The sequence below is a fragment of the Dasypus novemcinctus genome, chromosome 11, assembly GCF_030445035.2.
Source record: "Dasypus novemcinctus isolate mDasNov1 chromosome 11, mDasNov1.1.hap2, whole genome shotgun sequence".
Lineage (NCBI taxonomy): Eukaryota > Metazoa > Chordata > Mammalia > Cingulata > Dasypodidae > Dasypus > Dasypus novemcinctus.
The window spans coordinates 18,815,365-18,833,786 of record NC_080683.1 but is presented as its reverse complement, the minus strand read 5'-3'; the positions used below and the strand labels follow the sequence as shown (position 1 = coordinate 18,833,786).

Genomic DNA, 18,422 nt, shown 5'->3' with positions numbered 1-18,422 from the left:
AAGGTCATTTATTCTTGTTTGCTGATTAATATATATAAACTTCCTGTTGTTATTTACTCTCTCTTACATACTTTTTCATTTCTTTTTGAAAAAGTACTTTGGTTTTTTTTAAAAATAAAAAATAACATATTTAGAAATCTATTAAGAAAAAATATTAAAATAACTAACATTATTGGGCAGCTATTTATAGTTTAGCTGAATTCCTTGTGTTTGTCATAAAATAAGTCTTACCAATTTTTGTGAATCTCTAGAGTTCTAAGCACAGAAAAGCTGAACCCCTCTCTTGTATAACTGAGTATCTTATCTACTATCACTAAGCTGTTTTTCCCCAAATGAACTCTGACTCTTTAGATGAGCTAAATTGAATATGGAGTGGTTCTTAATTAAATCCAGTAACTCAACACTTCTGCCTAGATAACAGTAGAAAGGCCGTGATGGGGGAGCCTGTGACATAAGCTCTCTGAGCCACCCCTTCTTCTCCTATAAAAATGAACTAGTTGATATCTGGAGTAAGTCTTTTCTAAGTCTTTTCTGTGGATGGTGCCATAGAAAGGGTCTCTGGATGATAGTGGCCTTGGTTCTCCAGTTCGCTTGTTTATGTGAACAGTACCATATCTAGCCTTGCAAAATCAATGTCATGTCAAAATGGGAAAACAAGGAGTAGTAGTGCCTTTGGCTTATTTGAGTACTTCCTTTCAAACAATTGCCCTTCCTCTTTTGGCCACAGAGGGGAGGACTAGGATTATTTAAAGGTGCATGATGTAGCTTCACATAAAAGGCAAAAAGTCAAGTTACACAAAGGATCTTCTGAGTCATTTCAGGACTGATTTTCCAAGATAAAACTTCTTTCACCATAAATGTTTAAGAAAGATTGAAAGGAAAGCCCAAACTACTTTTAATGAACATATACAGGTTTCCTTTTTTTGTGTAAACTAAAATTATAAGCAAAAACAAGTATTTGAGTTACTGGAAAATTAATTTTTTAACCATTCAGAACAGTATCATTTTATTTTATAACAATAAGAAAAGCTATGAAATAATGTTTTTTAGACCAGAGAGAGGACTTGTAAGTATATTCTGTTCAATAAATCCAGGTCTGAAGTGACCCTGTTTTTGACATTGAGGCTCTGGTGATTTAGTTCATTTTATGTATGTATGTATGTAGTATGTATGTTTGTATGTATGTATGCATGTATGTACGTATTTCTACCCGTCTCCCACCTCATTGTTTTTGCCCTCGCTGTCTGCTTTTTGTTTCCATTCGCTGTGTGTACTTCTGTGTCTGCTTGTCTTCTCTTTAGGAAGCACCATGAACCAATTCTGGGACCTTCTGGAGTTGGAGAGAGGTGCTCTTACCTCTTGTGCCACCTCAGCTCCCTGGTCTGCTGTGTCTTTTATTGTCTCTCCTCTGTGTCTCTTTTTGTTGTATCATCTTGCTTTACCAGCTCTCCACACAGGCCAGCACTTCATGCAGGCCAGCACTCCTGAGTGGGCCAGCACTCCACATGGGCCAGCTCTCCACTCAGCCCGGCTCACTGTGTGGGCCAGCTTGGCTTCACCAGGAGGCCCTGGGAATCAAATCTTGGACCTCCTATGTGATAGACAGGAGCCCAGTCGCTTGAGCCATGTCTGCTTCCCTAGTTTATGAGATTTTAAGCATATTTAAAATGACCATATTTTATGCATAGAATATATGATTTGCTAATTCATTTTTATTTGAAGGAAATTAAATTTTGAAAAATGTTTTTGTCTTAGATTAAGGTTCTTAAGTGTCATAATTAGTTGTTTCTGAATATTTAATATTTATCTATGTTTTACACATGCATAAAAAAAACCACTTTTCCTACTTTTTGATTAAAGATAAAGTATACAACCTATATTAACAATTTAGCTTAGCAATAGTGACAGAACAAAATTACAGATTTGACCTCAGAGAGTTATTTAACATTTCTCTTATTCATGAAATCTAATGATTTTCAAAGATGTCTTTTAGTGCCATGTTGTTGTTGTTGTTTTAATTCAAACATTTATTTCTTTTAAATGCTTATGACTCATACTAAATAACCTGTTTTCACTTAAGTTCATAATTTGATATATACTTTTCTTTTTAAGGTTGCATTTTGGACACTTGCTTTTGTCCTTTCTCATCCCAATATCCATGAGACCATTATGGAAGGCATATCTTCTGTGTTTGGCTCAGCAGGTACTAAACCAGAATTAAATTACATAATTAAGGACATATTGAATAATGTGTAATTGTCATTTTTATCAAAGCTAAAAACCCATAATTTAATAGAAATACAGCATAAACCAAAGATTAACAAAATTTGTTATGTGTTTCAAGGTATAAATCGACCAGGTAGAATCCTAAAATTTAGTAACTGCCAGGCAGTTTAGAGGTCATTTAACACAACTTCTTATTTGTCAAATGATGAAATGAGTGTTAGAGCAATTGTGACTTGCCTGACTTCTCTAATCAAACCTAAATTTACATACATATTCAGACTTTCTTCTTCTAATACCTTGACCTCTTACCTCAACTGAGCTATGAATACAATTCCACAGCCCCTTACCTGAGGCCTTAGGGACCAAATGTGTTTTAGGATTCAAGATTTTTCACGTGTTATAAAAGTAATATGGTGCATAGTCCATATTTACATAACAGTCCCGATGAGGTGTGGAGGTCAGGTAAGGTTTTACTGCCAAGTAAATTACTAAAAACAAACTTACAGATGTTAGGGATTTGTGGGTTCAGGACTTGCAGATACAGATTGTGTGGCCTTGCATTTTTTTCAGTTCAGATGTGGGCTTTCCATTTGTTATCTGTTTTAAAAAGCTGAAACAAGCGCATATGGAAAGGGCTCAGCTACCATAATTTGACCTGTTTGGGGGAGAGTGTTTTTATATGTCAAATTATATATCCCAATGTAAAAAGAATAATAAATGACTTGGTTTATTTTGAAGAAAACAATAAAATGTTAGGGCAAAAGTTATGATGCCAGTTAACACCCCTCCTCATCCACGATTCCTGAAAATATACTATTTGAAGTTTTTTTTTTCCTTTATTCTGGACTGCTTCTTACTGAGTTGAACCAGAAAGCAAGCTGATGAGACTAACATGAATATCTAAGCAATATTGAATGTAAATTAGCAGATGCTGGGTCTTAACTCATAGAAGTGGTGAGCATTAGAATAATCGAATGCCAACAATATACCAGACACTGATATTCTGGAGATACATTAATGAATATAAGAGATCACTTTCCTTTAGGGAGCTTATATCTACAAAGTGAATGGAAATGTACAAGTCACAAGTCTACAAATGATAAAGGTAATGTCTTCTTGACCCTCGCATACTTTCCTTATCATTTCCTTACTAGATTCTTTTCTTGACTTATGGTTCTCCAGATTCCTGGTGTTAAGGAAATAAAAGATGGCAGGGATTATGTTTGGGAGTCTATCTTAACCAAAGCCTACAAAAAAAGTGTTACATTAATTTAAAATTTGACAATGCTTGAGCTCTTGAACACAGTTCTAGTGAAGAAAGGCAAAGCTTCCCCCCCCCACCCCCATATTCTGGTTTATTTTCAGAATCCATTGTTCTCCCTTAAAAGAAACATGCTCCTTCAAAAGGTAGTACCAGCATCATAGCTACACTATATTAATGGTTTTAGTCTACAAGACTCTGTTACAGAATTGAAAATCTATTTTTTTTCAATCAGACTTTTTTGCCATGCTTTTACAGAAAAAAATTCAGATCAATCCATGTACAAGATGTAGTAGTAGCTCAGGAACTTGATGTGAAGGTAGACCACAGATCGCTGGAGATTGATATCAAGGTAGATATCTAAGTTCACTATACAAATAACATCATCTTCGTCTTTTTAGGCCAAGGTCTTTTCAAGCAATAATAATTACTTATAGTTTCAGGTGAAATCTCCTTCATTTGTAAATAGTACCCTAGGTAGTCTACATATGGTGTTCAAAGTTGATGGAAAAGAAATAGTTTTGTGAGAAGCTCTTGAATAATTTACTTCTTCCTTAGATTCTATTCCAGGATTTTAAAAGCTAGGCTAGCAAAGAAAAAAAGGCTTTATGAGAAATATCCTGTATGATATGCCAGACCCTTCAAAAGCTCCATATTAGATTCATAATGGGCTACCAGAGGGAGCGGAGATCATTGTTTTAATAAAATAACTTTACTCTGTTTATAATTCCATTGGAGTGCCCTTGGCTCTGCTACTTGATCTCTTTGCTCAATATTTGGGCAACATGTGGCATAAATGGCCCAGAATCCATCACAGATGCAACTTTGTGTGTAAGCCATTGAGCCCCTGTAGCTGCAGAGGGGCCGTGTGAGTGAGCTTCTTCAGTTAGCTGAAGGGACTTGGCTCTATGATGTGCTATGATAAAGTCCCCTCAACAATGTCATAGGGTGGCAAGATGGTATTGAGACATGTCCATGGAGAGAAGTTGCATGCATAATATCAGCAAGAAATAACTATATACAAGGCTTAAAGAATGAATGAAAATGTTTAAATGCATTGATGTAAATCTGGTGAACTAATTAAATAAGGCAGGCAACGTGGAGTTTGCATAGAACGTCAACTCTAGGAACCGAATTTCCTTTATCACCTTGATAGTTTTTATACTTGTTTGTAATTATATGCAGAGAAAGGCTCTTTTCTTATTTGTAAAGCAAAGAATTTCCTGGTAAATTCTTACCAGTTTGTGGTGAGTGTAGCCATCTGAGTCAGTGTTACCATGTAATAAACACCTGGCTCTCCCACACTGTCAGTGTGTCCCCAGTTAGGATTGTTAGTAAATTAGAGCACAAAAGCACCCAAAACATTGATTGGCTATGAGTAAATTTTCCCTTTTATTCAAAGTAACATAATTCATGACTAACAGAATTGAAACTCCCAAATCAAACTCTTGACTCTCCAATCCAATGAATTCTCTACAATGTGCCTTTCATAATGCATAAATCATGATTTACATAAGGTAGGGATTATTTCTATGTAGGTGTATTTCTATTAATTAAACTACTCCTTTTTAAATTAATAGAAAAAAAGTTGTTAATTTCTAATCCAATAACCCAGCCTTAAAAATGAGGGTGAGATTTACATGTATGCTATCTGGCCTACAAGAGATTTTTCAGGAGACTGTGCATCTTCCACTAATTTAGCCTTTAAATTCTGGACTGGGTCTTGAGACACTTGAACTCAGGAGATTTTGTATGAGGTCACCCTCTCCTCCTTTATTTCCTTGCTTTAGGAGACCAAACGAGAAACAAACTGATGACGGTAGATTATTTGATATCCCTGTTCAAATTTATAAGCTTGGCGATAGATCCTATTCTAAGTGCTCCTCGTTTTATTAATTCTTTCACTATCTCACTCCAGTGTCTCATTGTTCATCTGCTTTATTTATTCTCTGCATTTTTCATTCAGACAGAGCTCTTTTTTTCAGAGTATTCAGTTGAAGAATTGTTTAGGCATTTGGATAATCTTTTTTTCCTCCTCAGAAAATATTGAGGTATTAAGTCAGGTCCACATCTCTCCAGAGTACACAATCTAAAAACTCAGAATCAGTATACAGCCTTTATGCATGAGGAATATTTTTAGGCCAAAATTAATTTTACATTTTACATTTTTGTCTTATTTAGTCACATATCATCTCCATTTTATTTATTCTAAATTGGACAGTCTTTTTTTTTCCTTGGAAGAAATTTCATAACTATGAAACAGGCTCCATTTATCTTCCAGTAAATGCAGAGGCTGATGATCACTTTTTAATACATGGGAAAAATATTTCTGAAAGTACCAGGAAGTATTAGGATTTCAGAAGAGACTCTTATATGATTGACTTGTATAGAGGCATTAAACTTTTCTTGAAATGATAGAATGAGATTTGGGTCATTTTATATGTGTGGTATGGATGAGGAAAGAGTGTGCAAGTTCGGATTATTAATTACTAACTCCTTATCTTCCATCTGTAATAACCTGCTCTGAGCAATGTTGCAGTTCTTGGAATATTTCTCAATCCATTGTTGTCACTGCCTTTTTTCATACTTGGTCTTCTATTGCCATGAATGTCAAAGTGAAGCAGCTGAGCAGAGTTTACTTTCAAAAGGTTATTGCTTAAAATTTTTAATAGGAATATGCTTCTTTGATAATAAAATTTTATCTAAGTCCTCAGAAGCCAAAAAGCCAAATCTATCCTGAAAGCTCAGAAATGACTGAAGTGTTTGGAAGAAGCTGGTGACTAGAAGGAGAGAGTGGAAGGAAATGTAGCTTGCTGGGCTTTGACTACAATCCCTAAAACTCCCTAATGCCCATTGTCCCAATCTCCATGGACAATCTCTGGGCTTCCTTTGCTTTCCAACACAATTATCCTTCTCAACCTTTTAAAGCCATCTTTCCCATTTTATGTCTGTCTTTTCTATTCCTTAAACTGTTATTTCTCTTTCTAATATTAAGAAATGGGGTTGGAGGAAGCGGACTTGTCCCAGTGGTTAGGGCGTCCATCTACCACATGGGAGGTCCACGGTTCAAACCCTGGGCCTCTTTGACCCATGTGGAGCTGGCCCATGCGCAGTGCTGATGTGCACAAGGAGTGCCCTGTCATGCAGGGATGTCCCCGCATAGGGAAGCCCCATGAGCAAGGAGTGTGCCCCGTAAGGAGAGCTGCTCAGTGTGAAAGAAAGTTCAGCCTGCCCAGGAATGGTAGCACATATGGACAGCTGACACAACAAGATGACACAACAAAAAGGAACAAGGGAAATGGACTTGGCCCAGTGGTTAGGGTGTCTGTCTACCACATGGGAGGTCCGTGGTTCAAACCCCAGGCCTCCTTGGCCCGTGTGGAGCTGGCCCATGTGCAGTGCTGATTTGCACAAGGAGTGCCCTGCCACACAGGGGTGTCCCCCACGTAGGGGAGCCCCACGCACAAGGAGTGTGCCCCATAAGGAGAGCTGCCCAGCGCAAAAGAACGTGCAGCCTGCCTAAGAATGGCGCCACCCACACGGAGAGCTGACACAAGATGATTATGCAACAAAAAGAGACACAGATTCCTGTGCTGCTGACAACAGAAGTGGACAAAGAAACAAGACGCAACAAATAGACACAAGAGAACAGACAAATGGGGCGGGAAGGGAAGAGAAATAAATAAATCTTAAAAAAAAAAAAACACAGATTCCCATGCCGCTGACAACAGAAGCAGACAAAGAAGAACACACAGCAAATAGACACAGAGAACAGACAACTGGGGTGGGGAGGAAGGGGAGAGAAATAAAATAAATAAATAAATCTTTTTTTTTTTAAAGTGACTTAAATGTAATTGATTAAACTCTCCAATCAAAAGGTAGAGATTGCCAGAATGGATAAAAAAAGAATGACCCAACTATATGCTGTGTGCAAGAGACTCATTTTAAAGTCAAAGATACAAACATGGGAGTTCCAAGGTTCAAACCCAGAGCCTTCTGAGCCATGTGATGAGCTGGCCCACGCAGCAGTGCTGATGCGCACAAGGAGTGCTGTGCCACAGAGAGGTGTCCCCCATGTAGGGAAGCCTCACATGCAAGGAGTGCACCCCGTAAGGAGAGCCGCCCAGCATGAAAGAAAGTGCAGCCTGCCTAGGAATGGTGCCTCACACACAGAGAGCTGACACAAGAGGACGCAACAAAAAGAAACACAGATCCCATGCTGCTGACAACAACAGAAGTGGACAAAGAAGAACACACAGCAAATAGACAGCAAATAGAGAACAGACAACTGGGGTGGAGGGGAAGGGGAGAGAAATAAATAAAAAATAGATCTTTAAAAAAAAAAAGAAATGGGGTTTGCACAAGACAATTATGTCTGTGTGCTATAAGGAAACTACAGCATTTTATGGAAATATTAAAAAAAAAACCTAAAGAAAGAAAGAAGCATACCATGTGATTGGCTGGGAAAACTTTTTTTTTTAAAGATTTGTTTGTTTATTTATTTATTTATTTATTTCCCCTTCTCCCTGCCCCAGTGGCATGGGAATCTGTGTTTCTTTTTGTTGCATCATCTTGTGTCAGCTCTCCATATGTGCGGCGCCATTCCTCGGCAGGCTGCACTTTCTTTCACGCTGGGCGGCTCTCCTTACGGGGTGCACTCCTTGCGTGTGGGGCTCCCCTATGCAGGGGACACCCTGCGTGGCACAGCACTCCCTGCGTGCATCAGCACTGCACGTGGGCCAGCTCCACATGGGTTAAGGAGGCCCGGGCTTTGAACCGCAGACCTCCCATGTGGTAGATGCGCGCCCTAACCACTGGGCCAAGTCCGCTTCCCTGGGAAAATTTAATATAATGAAAATGTCAGTCTTCTGACAATATATATCAAATATATTGTTATATATTTAGTTACTAATAATCAGAATTCCAATGGGGGTTTTCTTTGGAAATTAATTAAATAACTTAAAAATGTAAATAAAAGAATAACTGCAAAAATTGCCATAATGTATTAGAAACATAAATTAGTAAGGCCAGATAGGCCCTACCAGATATTAAAACTTATTACAAAGCTTCTGTAACAAAAAAGCATACAATTGGCACAAGATTCCAATATATATGGGAATTTAATATATAATAAAGATTGCATTTCTGTATGATAGGGGAAATAATTTATTGAAAATTTTTTTAAAAATTGGGCCTCGACATGGAGTGAAATAAAAGATTTTATCACTCACAAACAATTTGCAGGTGCCTTAAATATCTAAAGGTAAAATATTAAACTAGTAAAACATTAAAAGAAATTTTAGGGAAATATTTGTGTAATCTCTGTGGAGGAAGCCTTCCCAAGAAACCATAAAGCAAAAAATAAAATAAAAAAAGGACAGAGCTGACTATATAAAAATTAACAACATCCAAAACTTTTGCATGACAAAAACGGCTATAAACAAGGTGAAATACAACAGATAGACTGGGAAACCTTATTTGCAACATGTATAACAGGTATTAGGTAACTTAATTTGCCACATGTATGTAAAAAATGGTCAATTACCAGCAGTTCCATCATGGTTCAACATAACATGAAGAGCACACAGGAAGTGGTAAGAGAAAGAGAAAGACTATAGAAAAATTGGCAAATAGTATAAATTAGTAATTCCCATGAAGGGGAATGCAAAACAAATGAAACTTATTTGTGATTGACTCAATTATGTTAATTCATTCCATAGAATACTACATAAATATTTAAAAAGAATGAGTTGATTAATATGTATTATTGGGAAGATGTACAGGTTATGTTATTTAGGAAAGCAAGCAAACTGTGAAGTGTAATTATAATTCCATTTATACCTTTAAGAAAAAACAAAAAAACAAGAACAGGAAAATATTGGGAATCTGCCACTTTTTCACTGTTCTACACTTCCCCTCTTCCCTGGCTTGAATACCATGGTCCCTCATTATAATCAACCTTTGTATAACCTTTAACTCCTTGTACCACTCTCACTTTATCATTTTTGCTGAATATGGCTTAGACAAAAACACACACGCATGCTCCCTGACAGGTTTCACTTTAAATAACTTCAGAACCATTAGGTTCAAATTGGTTCTTGGTGCTGGCGGGCTGGCGCCCTTTATATCTAGTTGAATCATTTATTCTTCTAGCTGACTGTGTCTCTCTCCTCTCTCCTATTCTCCCTCTTGCTCTAGTGCAGACTCTCTGCTAAGAGAACTAAAATGATCAGACAAGAACTTGTCCAAGCTCCCACACATGCTGCCCTCCTGCCCATAAGCCTGCCCCACCCCTGCCTTCCCGCCGTTCCTGTGCCTGAATGGGAGCATCTCTAAAGCCGTTCCCTGCAGCCACCTCTACAGCGGGCAGCCACATCAATCCGCCACCGCCTTCCTCCCCTTTCCCGTATCCTCAAACTTTCCCTCTCAAGAGGGGAACAAAACCCTCTTGACCCCATCTCCTCCTCCAGCTACTGCTCCAATTCTCAGCTTTCCTTTACAGCAGACTCCATGTGCTGTATTCACTCTGTCCAGGTTTTCTCCTCTGATCAGCTTTATTTTTCTCTACTATATTTATCATCTGACAGTGTGTAATAATCCTAATTATTTCTCTTTTATGTCCCCATTCGATCACCATACTAAAATGTACACTCAATGAGAACAAGGATGTTTGTCTGTCTGGTTCACTGGTGTGGTGTTCGCCTAATGCCAAGAATGGGGCCTGGCATGTTGCTGACTGACTGACCAACTAACTGGGTGAATTAATATTTAAGTAAATACATGCACAAATAAGCTTGAACAAAGGTGTGGAAGATTTCATAGCAAATTATTAACAATAATTACAGGGATTGGATTGAAGTAAAGGGGATGCAATTATTGTTTCTTTATATACACTTGTATTACTTTTATAATAAAAACAATATAAAGTTTTAAAGAAAAAGTTTGTTTGAGAACAAATCCACAGCATGCCATGGCCTCACCTACTTTGAAAATAGATTTCACAAAACCACTATGGGTGGGTCTTAAAATCACCACCTAAGAGGAGCTCTGGCCTGCTGTTTATCATGGAACTGAAATGACTTCTCTGCCTGGAATTTCTTTTATCTCCCTACAGTTGTCAGTACAAAATTGTATAGTTGTGTCTGGAATAAAGTCAGCATGACCCTTATTTGCTTACCTTTATGCCAACAAAAAGCAAAATTCACAATTTTTTCTAATAAAGTTAAAAAGTACTTTAAGAAAAAAAAAGGTCATTTTTCTTTTCTGTTTTGCATTCTTGAGGAAGTTTCCAAATTGTCAACATTTGCAATGAATTAGTATTGTAGAAATCTACAGTCAGTACAGAGACTTTACCTTTAAAGAATTATAAGAAATAGCAGTGAATTGAAAGGCATGTAACATCCTATGCTCCCATGTATTTCAGAATAATCTACTCTCATCCTCCCTTGAATTTTCTGTGTTTGACTTAATATCTGTCTCACTGATATTTTGTCTCACAGAACACATGTACAAGAGTGAAGGAGGTTAATGTTTGGGGGGAAAACAAAACCCAAATAGTACATACTTTTTCTCTGTTAAAGACATTGGGAAATAAAATACTGACTTTCAAATTGCATTTTTGAAGGATCTCTTAGCACAGTAAACTTATAATTTGCTTGAAATGATTACATAACTATTATGTTTTCAAGAAGGCTGCTAGAACCTTATCTTTTATGTATTTTATATGTTCTCTGGAACTTCTCTGAGCAAACCTTATTTTGTTGCTTCACATTTAGAGGTTTTCATGAGATGTCTGAATGAGACAGCAGGACATAACCAACCTCCAAGGATCCATGTCCCCCCTTTTAAAATAATTAATATTTTTATTGGGAAAGTCATAATTACTCCCCAATTATTTCAGGTGCCTAATAAGTTTCCTTCTATGTGTTCAGTTGCCATAAATCCAGAGCTGCTCTTTACTACCTACAGAAGGATCCGGGCATTCTCCGAAAGGGAGGAGGGAAAGAAATGGAGGTAGGAAGAAGAGTTACAGGGGAGGGAAGGACTAGAGAACTGAAGGCTGTCTTTCTAGGTAGGCTGTTTTTTTGTTGTTTGTTTGTTGGTTTTTTTAATTCTTCAGGCCTCTTTCCTCCATGCCTTTCTCTATCACTTCCTTCTTAAAAGCAAAACAGCTTCTTCCTTTCTTGACACACTCTTTTGAAACTTCTTTATTCCTTTCACATCGGTTCTATAATTTTATTTAAACCTGATATTTCCTACATAAAGACATTTTTGAGGTAGTGTGCCAGGTGTCTAGCTAATGCCCCAGGGCTGGTCTTGTGACTATTACCACCTGGGGAGTTTGGAGCCCAAAATCAAATCAGCCAAATTAGAGGAAACCTGTGTCTTTACTGTGCTGAACAATTATGTCCCTCCTTATTTGCCCCTTCCTTAACCAAGTTGGCTCTAAGACCATGTTTCCTCATTAATTCTTTTATCATTTCTTAGCTTCCTATTCCTCAATTCCTGATATACCCCAGTTCTAGGCATTCTTCTCACTATCCCATAATCCTCGGAAAAACAGTGAAACATATGTTTGGAGGCGGAGAAAGGTCATCTGGGTTTTTAATAAAAATGTAAAATTAATTTTTCTTTCTTTCTTTTTAAAGATTTATTTATTTACTTTTAATATATTTCTTTTCCCTTCCTCCACCCCCCGTTGTCTGCTTTCTGTGTCCATTCGCTGTGTGTTCTTTTTCCGCTTGCATTCTTGTCAGCGGCACTGGGAATCTGTGTCTCTTTTTCATTACATCATCTTGCTGCATCAGCTCTCCGTGTGTGTGGCCCCGTTCCTGGGCAGGCTGCACTTTTTTCGCATGGGGCAGCTCTCCTTACAGGGTGCACTTCTTGTGCGTGGGACTCCCCTATGTAGGGGACACCCCCATATGGCACGGCACTGCACATAACCCAGTTCACCACATGGATCAGGAGGCCCTGGGTTTGAACCCTGGACCTCCTATGTGATAGGTGGATGCTCTATCAGTTGAGCCAAATCCACTTCCCTAATTTTTCTTTCTACTAATCAAAGATCGGTTTTACAAAATTTCTTTTCAAAGTTAAAGAATACTTGTACAATAGGGTTATTACTTTTCCTTTTGGGGGAAACAAGTCAACAGATAAATCTTCATTTCAGCAGAAATTTGGGAAATCTGTAAACAGCACATTCTCACTACTTAGAAGTGCAAGTGTCCATGGGGTCACTTGACATATAAAACCTATTATAAATGGCATTATCTACTTCAGTACAATTTATCCACTTTTATCCTCTCTATTTGAGATTTACTAACCTTTTCCAGTGAATATATGTTAGATTCTGAAAAGAAAAAGCCATTTCTTAAATATAAGAGAATATTCCTGAAATAAAAGTCATAATTTTTAAATGGAATTTTTGAGTGCTGCTTATCACATTGAAGTTTTAAAAATGCCTAACATGAAGAGAGGGACTTTAAAGTACCTTCCTTTTTGTTCTGGAATACTGTGCAGTCTTTTTTTTTTTTCACTATTAGGAATCATGATTTTATTTTTTAATGGGAAGCCATGAGAAGTTCTAAGTTAGAGAATTATGTTCAGTTTTAAATTTTAAATTATCACTAGCTTTCCTGTGCCTAGAGCATTCTTTTTTCTTTCTTTCCTTTTTTTCCTTTATTTTCTTTTAAATGTTACATTAAAAAAAATGAGGTCCCCATATACCCCCCATCCCCACCCTACCCCACTCCTCCCACATCAACAACCTCTTCCATCACTGTGGCACATTCACTGTACCTGGTGAATATATTTTGGAGCACTGCTGCACTACATGGACAGTGGTCTTCATTGTCATCTACACTCTCCCCCATTCCATGCAGTGGGCCATGGCAGGACACAAAATGTCCAGCATCTGTCCCTGCAGCACCACCCAGGACAACGGCAAATCCTGAAAATGCCCCCACATCATATCTCTTCTTCCCTCTCCTTACCATCAGCAGCTACCATGGCCACTTTCTCTACATCAATATTACAATTTCTTCCCTTACTAATCACAGTAGTTCCCCAGCTGAACACCAGTAAGTCCACTCTAATCTATATTCCTCCATCCTGTGGACCCTGGGATGGTTAAGTTCAGTCCCCCTCTACATCAAGAGGGGGCTTAGACTCCACATGGATGATGGATGCAATTCTCCTACTTGCAGTTGTAGGCACTCTTGGCTCCCTGGTGTGGTGGCTGGTCTTCTTCACCTACCTGTTAGCTGGCTGGGGTAAGTCCAATAAACCAGAGGGTAGGAGTTGGAAGTCTGCTGAGGCTCAGGGCCTGGCTGTCACATGGACAGTCCAGAGATTCAGGTCTCCTGAGTATACACCCACCCAAACACCAACCACAGGTCCGATAAAAGTAACAGAAGAGGCATGTGTAGAAAGGTCATATCTGAGTCCAACTCCATCATACTCAGGAAAACAAATTCCAAATTAGGGCCAACTGACATGGCCCTGAACTCCAGAGCCATCTGCCATGACCGTAGAACCTGTGGGTCTCTGTAGCCCTCAGGAGAATCAGTACCTGGGTTTCTATCTACTTTGGCTTTCTCTGGTACCCTGCTTAGGTATGTGTAAGGATTACCCCTCTGATGACTGCCTGACTCTTTTTTGGAGACTCATAGCCATATAAATTCTTTTGTCCTTTCCATTTCCCCCTTTTATTGAAGGTCAAAAAGCAGTTTTTAACACCTGATATTACATGTAGGCTGAGATATTCTGCTGGTCGGAGTTGACCATTTTATTCAAGGTCTTTTTCTAGTTACATCATCAGCTGGTGCTTGGTAGTAATCCCTCAGCACCAGGGAGGCTCATCCCCGGGATTCATGTCCCACACTGGGGGGAAGGTAATGCATTTCCGTGCTGAGTTTGGCTTAGAGAGTGGCCACATTTGAACAACATGGAGGCTCTCAGGAGGTAACTCTTAGGCACCCTGCAGCTCTAGGCCTAGTTCATATTTCAGGCACACAGCTCATAATCGTAGTCATCAGTATCAAGGGCTCATTGTTGGACCATCCATCTTTATTGGTCTTTGCTGTTGCACTTGGGGGATTGTTGCTGTTCCATTGGGGAATGGTGATAGAGCTCCCCTGGCTAGGAACTTTGCACTCTCTCAGTTGTCATTTTTAACTGAAACCACTATGAAAATATCTTTACTGTTCTTCTTTATCTTTGTCTCTATTCTTTTACACTGATTTTCTTTAGAAATTTAACATGAGATCCCATGGTTGAGAAAATCAGCCAGAAATCTAAATGATTTCCTGCCCTTATTTTCTGACAGCAATTGATATCATTACTCCATTCTTTTGGGGGAGAAGTTATAAACATGCTATAATTTTTTCAAAGCTATTATATAATTTTTGTAAATGACTATCTAAAATAAACATTTTTATTACTTGATTTTACTTTTTAAATAAATTATTATAAAAATTGGAAAGTAGATATCTTGAACATAGTTTGATAGAAATCATTGCGTAAGATTATTTCATCAGCTTTTAGTTTTTCAACCTTTGTCTCATGTAATTTTTCCCCAGATTTTGTCCTCTTAATGTGTGCTGTGACCTTTTGCATACACCTTAACTTTAAATCTTTTTGACAAGCTATTCTATGAATAGGAAAAAACAGCCTCTGTGAAGGAAAGCTACCTCTAAACATAGACCAGCAAAGAGAACTGGGAATCTATGCTTGCAAAGATCAATAAAGGGCTGGTAGAATGTGTAAGGATTGCTCTCTTTAAATTTTTATGAGATTTTATTATTTGCTCTTCTTCATCTTTTCCTGTGTCTCCTGGTATATATATTACAGTCTGTAATTTGTGAGTGAACAGAGACTTCCTCAATATTCAGTCTTACTTTCTGACCCCCCATTCTGTGTCAGTTTCCTCAGAATATGTCTCAAGATCTCTGAATGACTCAGCAAATGCCTACCATGACATTCTTTTTTTTTTTAAATTGGAAATTACTGGTTCTTTTCTTTTCTGTCAAAACATGGATTATTTAGCTAAATTTATTAGTTAAATCTTTACGTAATGTTATTCCAGGAGTGTAGAAACAGAATTTTTATGTTTTTATTGATTTTGTATGTGTAAGGAGGAGGAGAATGAACCTCTTAGAAAAGGGGCCCATCTCTCAAAGAAGGAACTTCCTTTAGTGATTCAATTTGAGTAATGTTTCTTTTATTTAACTCCAAGAAATCAAATTTTTGCAACTAATTTTGGACTTTACGTTATTTTTCATTGTGCCTGGGTGACTCTTACCCATCCTTCCAGGCTTGGCTGAAATTCTAGCCCAAGGCTAGAGAAGAACTCCAGAGACACAGAAAAACTTAGTTATTTATACCTAGGTGTTATTTTGTGCCTTTGTGTCCGAACTCCTTTTCGGCAGTGGCTGTGTCTTTCTCATTTCTTTCTCCTATTAGGGAAAGCAGTATAGCATAGTAGCAAGTGTGATGACTTTTTAAGTAGACAGATGTAGGCTTGAAGCCTGCTCTAACACGTTCAAGCTGTATCCTTGAGCACATTAACCTCTCTGAGGCTTGATTAGCTGGTAGGTTATTATGAAGAATAAATTAAGTGATCCAAAGTATTTACTACACTAGATAGTCAATAAATTTATATTATTCTCTTCCTGTCTCTTACATCACCTGTAATTGGGCTACCATGTAATAGACATGTAGTAAATACATATTGAGTGAATGAATAAATGGATGAACTAATGAAATTTCAATCTATTAAATGTCCTTAGCAAATATATAGTTACTATCTTATAGTATGCTTGTCATCATATATGTGGAATCTCAAAGTTGTGTATAAAATTTTAGATGTGTTTTTTGTTATTTCTAAATGCAAGAATGTCATTTTTTGTATTAGGTTTCAAATATCCTAAGATTCGGTTCGACATTCATTGCATTTATGACAAGAGCTAAATAGATGATTTCTGAATTTCACCCCAAATCACCCAAAATCACCCAAAATTTCTTCCCTGGTCTGTCTACTGTACTGGTCCTAGTCTCTGTTAGGCTCTAGCTCTTTTGATGATTTACCTTGGCATTCTTCCAAGCTGGGCCTTCTATTTTTGGAGTCAAAACACTGGAAGAACAAACCACAGATGTGCATTAAGATATGCACAGCATGGTTAAAGAGCCATTTTTTAGTGTTATAATTTAAAAAAAGATCTTTTACCCTAAAGTTGTTTGAAAACTTACTGTATTTTTTTTTCTTTTTCTTTGTCTGATCCAAGAGTACTATCCCCTGCCCCCCCCCACCCCCAATATCCCTCTGGGATTTGAGAAACAAAAAATATATTATCAAAACATTTGTTTTTCTAAGTATAGTCTACATCACTCCTATGTTTATAGGTCATAACAGATTTTAAATATTATTTTCAACTCAAAACATTTGTTTCTATATTAAATAATATAAAACATGTTTGTATCTCATAGTTCAAATAGCCTAATGACAATACTTAATAAAAACTTTTTCCAAGGGTGGTTTCAGAAACCTCACTATTTCTAGAGTCCAAAAAAAATATTTGGGGGTGGTCAGCAGTATAATAAGCGGGTCACTTTGGAGTCACACAGATCTGGTTTTGAAAACAAATCCTGACCCTCGGTAGCCTTCTATTCTTGGTCAAGTAGAAAAATATTTCTTTTCTGTATCTCATAACTGCATCCCCATAAATAAAATACTATTTAAAAATAGAGGGATCCTTTGATAAATTTGACCAATGTAGATGCTCTAAATTGGTTTTTAAAGAGAAAACATTTTTTTAAGAATGTAGGATTTAGAATCTGAATTTTAAGTTACCTCCAATATATTTGTAACAGTCATTTGCCAAAGATTTTTTAAAAGATAAAGGTGAAAATGGTCAGAACTCTATCCTGGATCTTAAGGAATCTGGATGAAGAAATGGGGAAGGTGGCATGAGGTGGTCGTTTATATACCTTCGAGATTTCTCTTGACAGCTAGTTCCTGCATTTGTTGATTTCTCTTTTCCCTTCTGTACATTCTATCTCTTTTCTGCATTTCATTGCCTCACCAAGCATTACCCAGTTCTCTTTATTTCCCCAGGTGTTAACTTAGGTTCCATGTTAGCTGACTTTATTAAAATATTAAAAAGTTTGAGACAAGGGAAGGGAAAATTTTATCACAACCAGAAACAACTTAAAATCAGGTATTTGGCATAAAGCTGAATATTATCCTTTTCTTAAAAGTCCCTTTCTCATTGGGTCCATGGAGAATTTGCCTTGGCCTTCTATTAGCTCATCAGTGACCTCCCATTTAACTAGGCCTCGCTCCTCTTGCAGATCTCCACCCTTGTCTTCCAAACCTCACATATTCCAAATTCTTTTTCGCTTACCCTATAGAATTGTCAACTCTCCCTCTTTATCACCACAGAAGTATTACAGGACTCACACCATCCACCATAGGGCTTCATCTTCTAAAAATGCCAATAGGCAAAGGATTTCAATTTTTTATTAAATTTAAATATGCTATAAAAAGAATTTCATGTCCCCTCCCACATTTTTAAGTCGGTATCTAAAGTTTTTTATCTTACATTTAAATAATTGCAAAGGATGTCTTTCCTAGTTTATAACCTACATCTTTTAGACTATTTAAAATATTTAGACAGTAAGAGCTACAGATTTAGTTCTTTCTGTTATAGATAATGGCACCATATAGCCTAATTCACAAAGCCAGTCCTTATTACCAAACTAATCAGCCAATCAACGTTTTTTCACAGAAAATATGTCTTCATTTTTCAACTCAAATAAATATGTTACTTTGTATTGATGTGGCATCCATCTGACTTATGAATTCTAATTCTAAGATAGATAGACAACCATCTAAGACAGATGGGCCAACATGGAAATAGAGATATGTGTTTTT

General features: G+C 37.4%; 1 protein-coding gene across 2 annotated transcripts in view; it reads left to right on the top strand.

Annotated features, from left to right (window-relative positions):
- Positions 1–18,422, top strand: part of CYP39A1 (cytochrome P450 family 39 subfamily A member 1) — a 104,978-nt gene that overhangs the window by 51,742 nt on the left and 34,814 nt on the right. For both annotated transcript variants that reach the window (XM_058306827.2, XM_058306829.2), the window contains exon 7: positions 2,113–2,203. In XM_058306827.2, the coding sequence (XP_058162810.1) occupies positions 2,113–2,203 (91 nt within the window). The remainder of the gene's footprint in view (positions 1–2,112; positions 2,204–18,422) is intronic.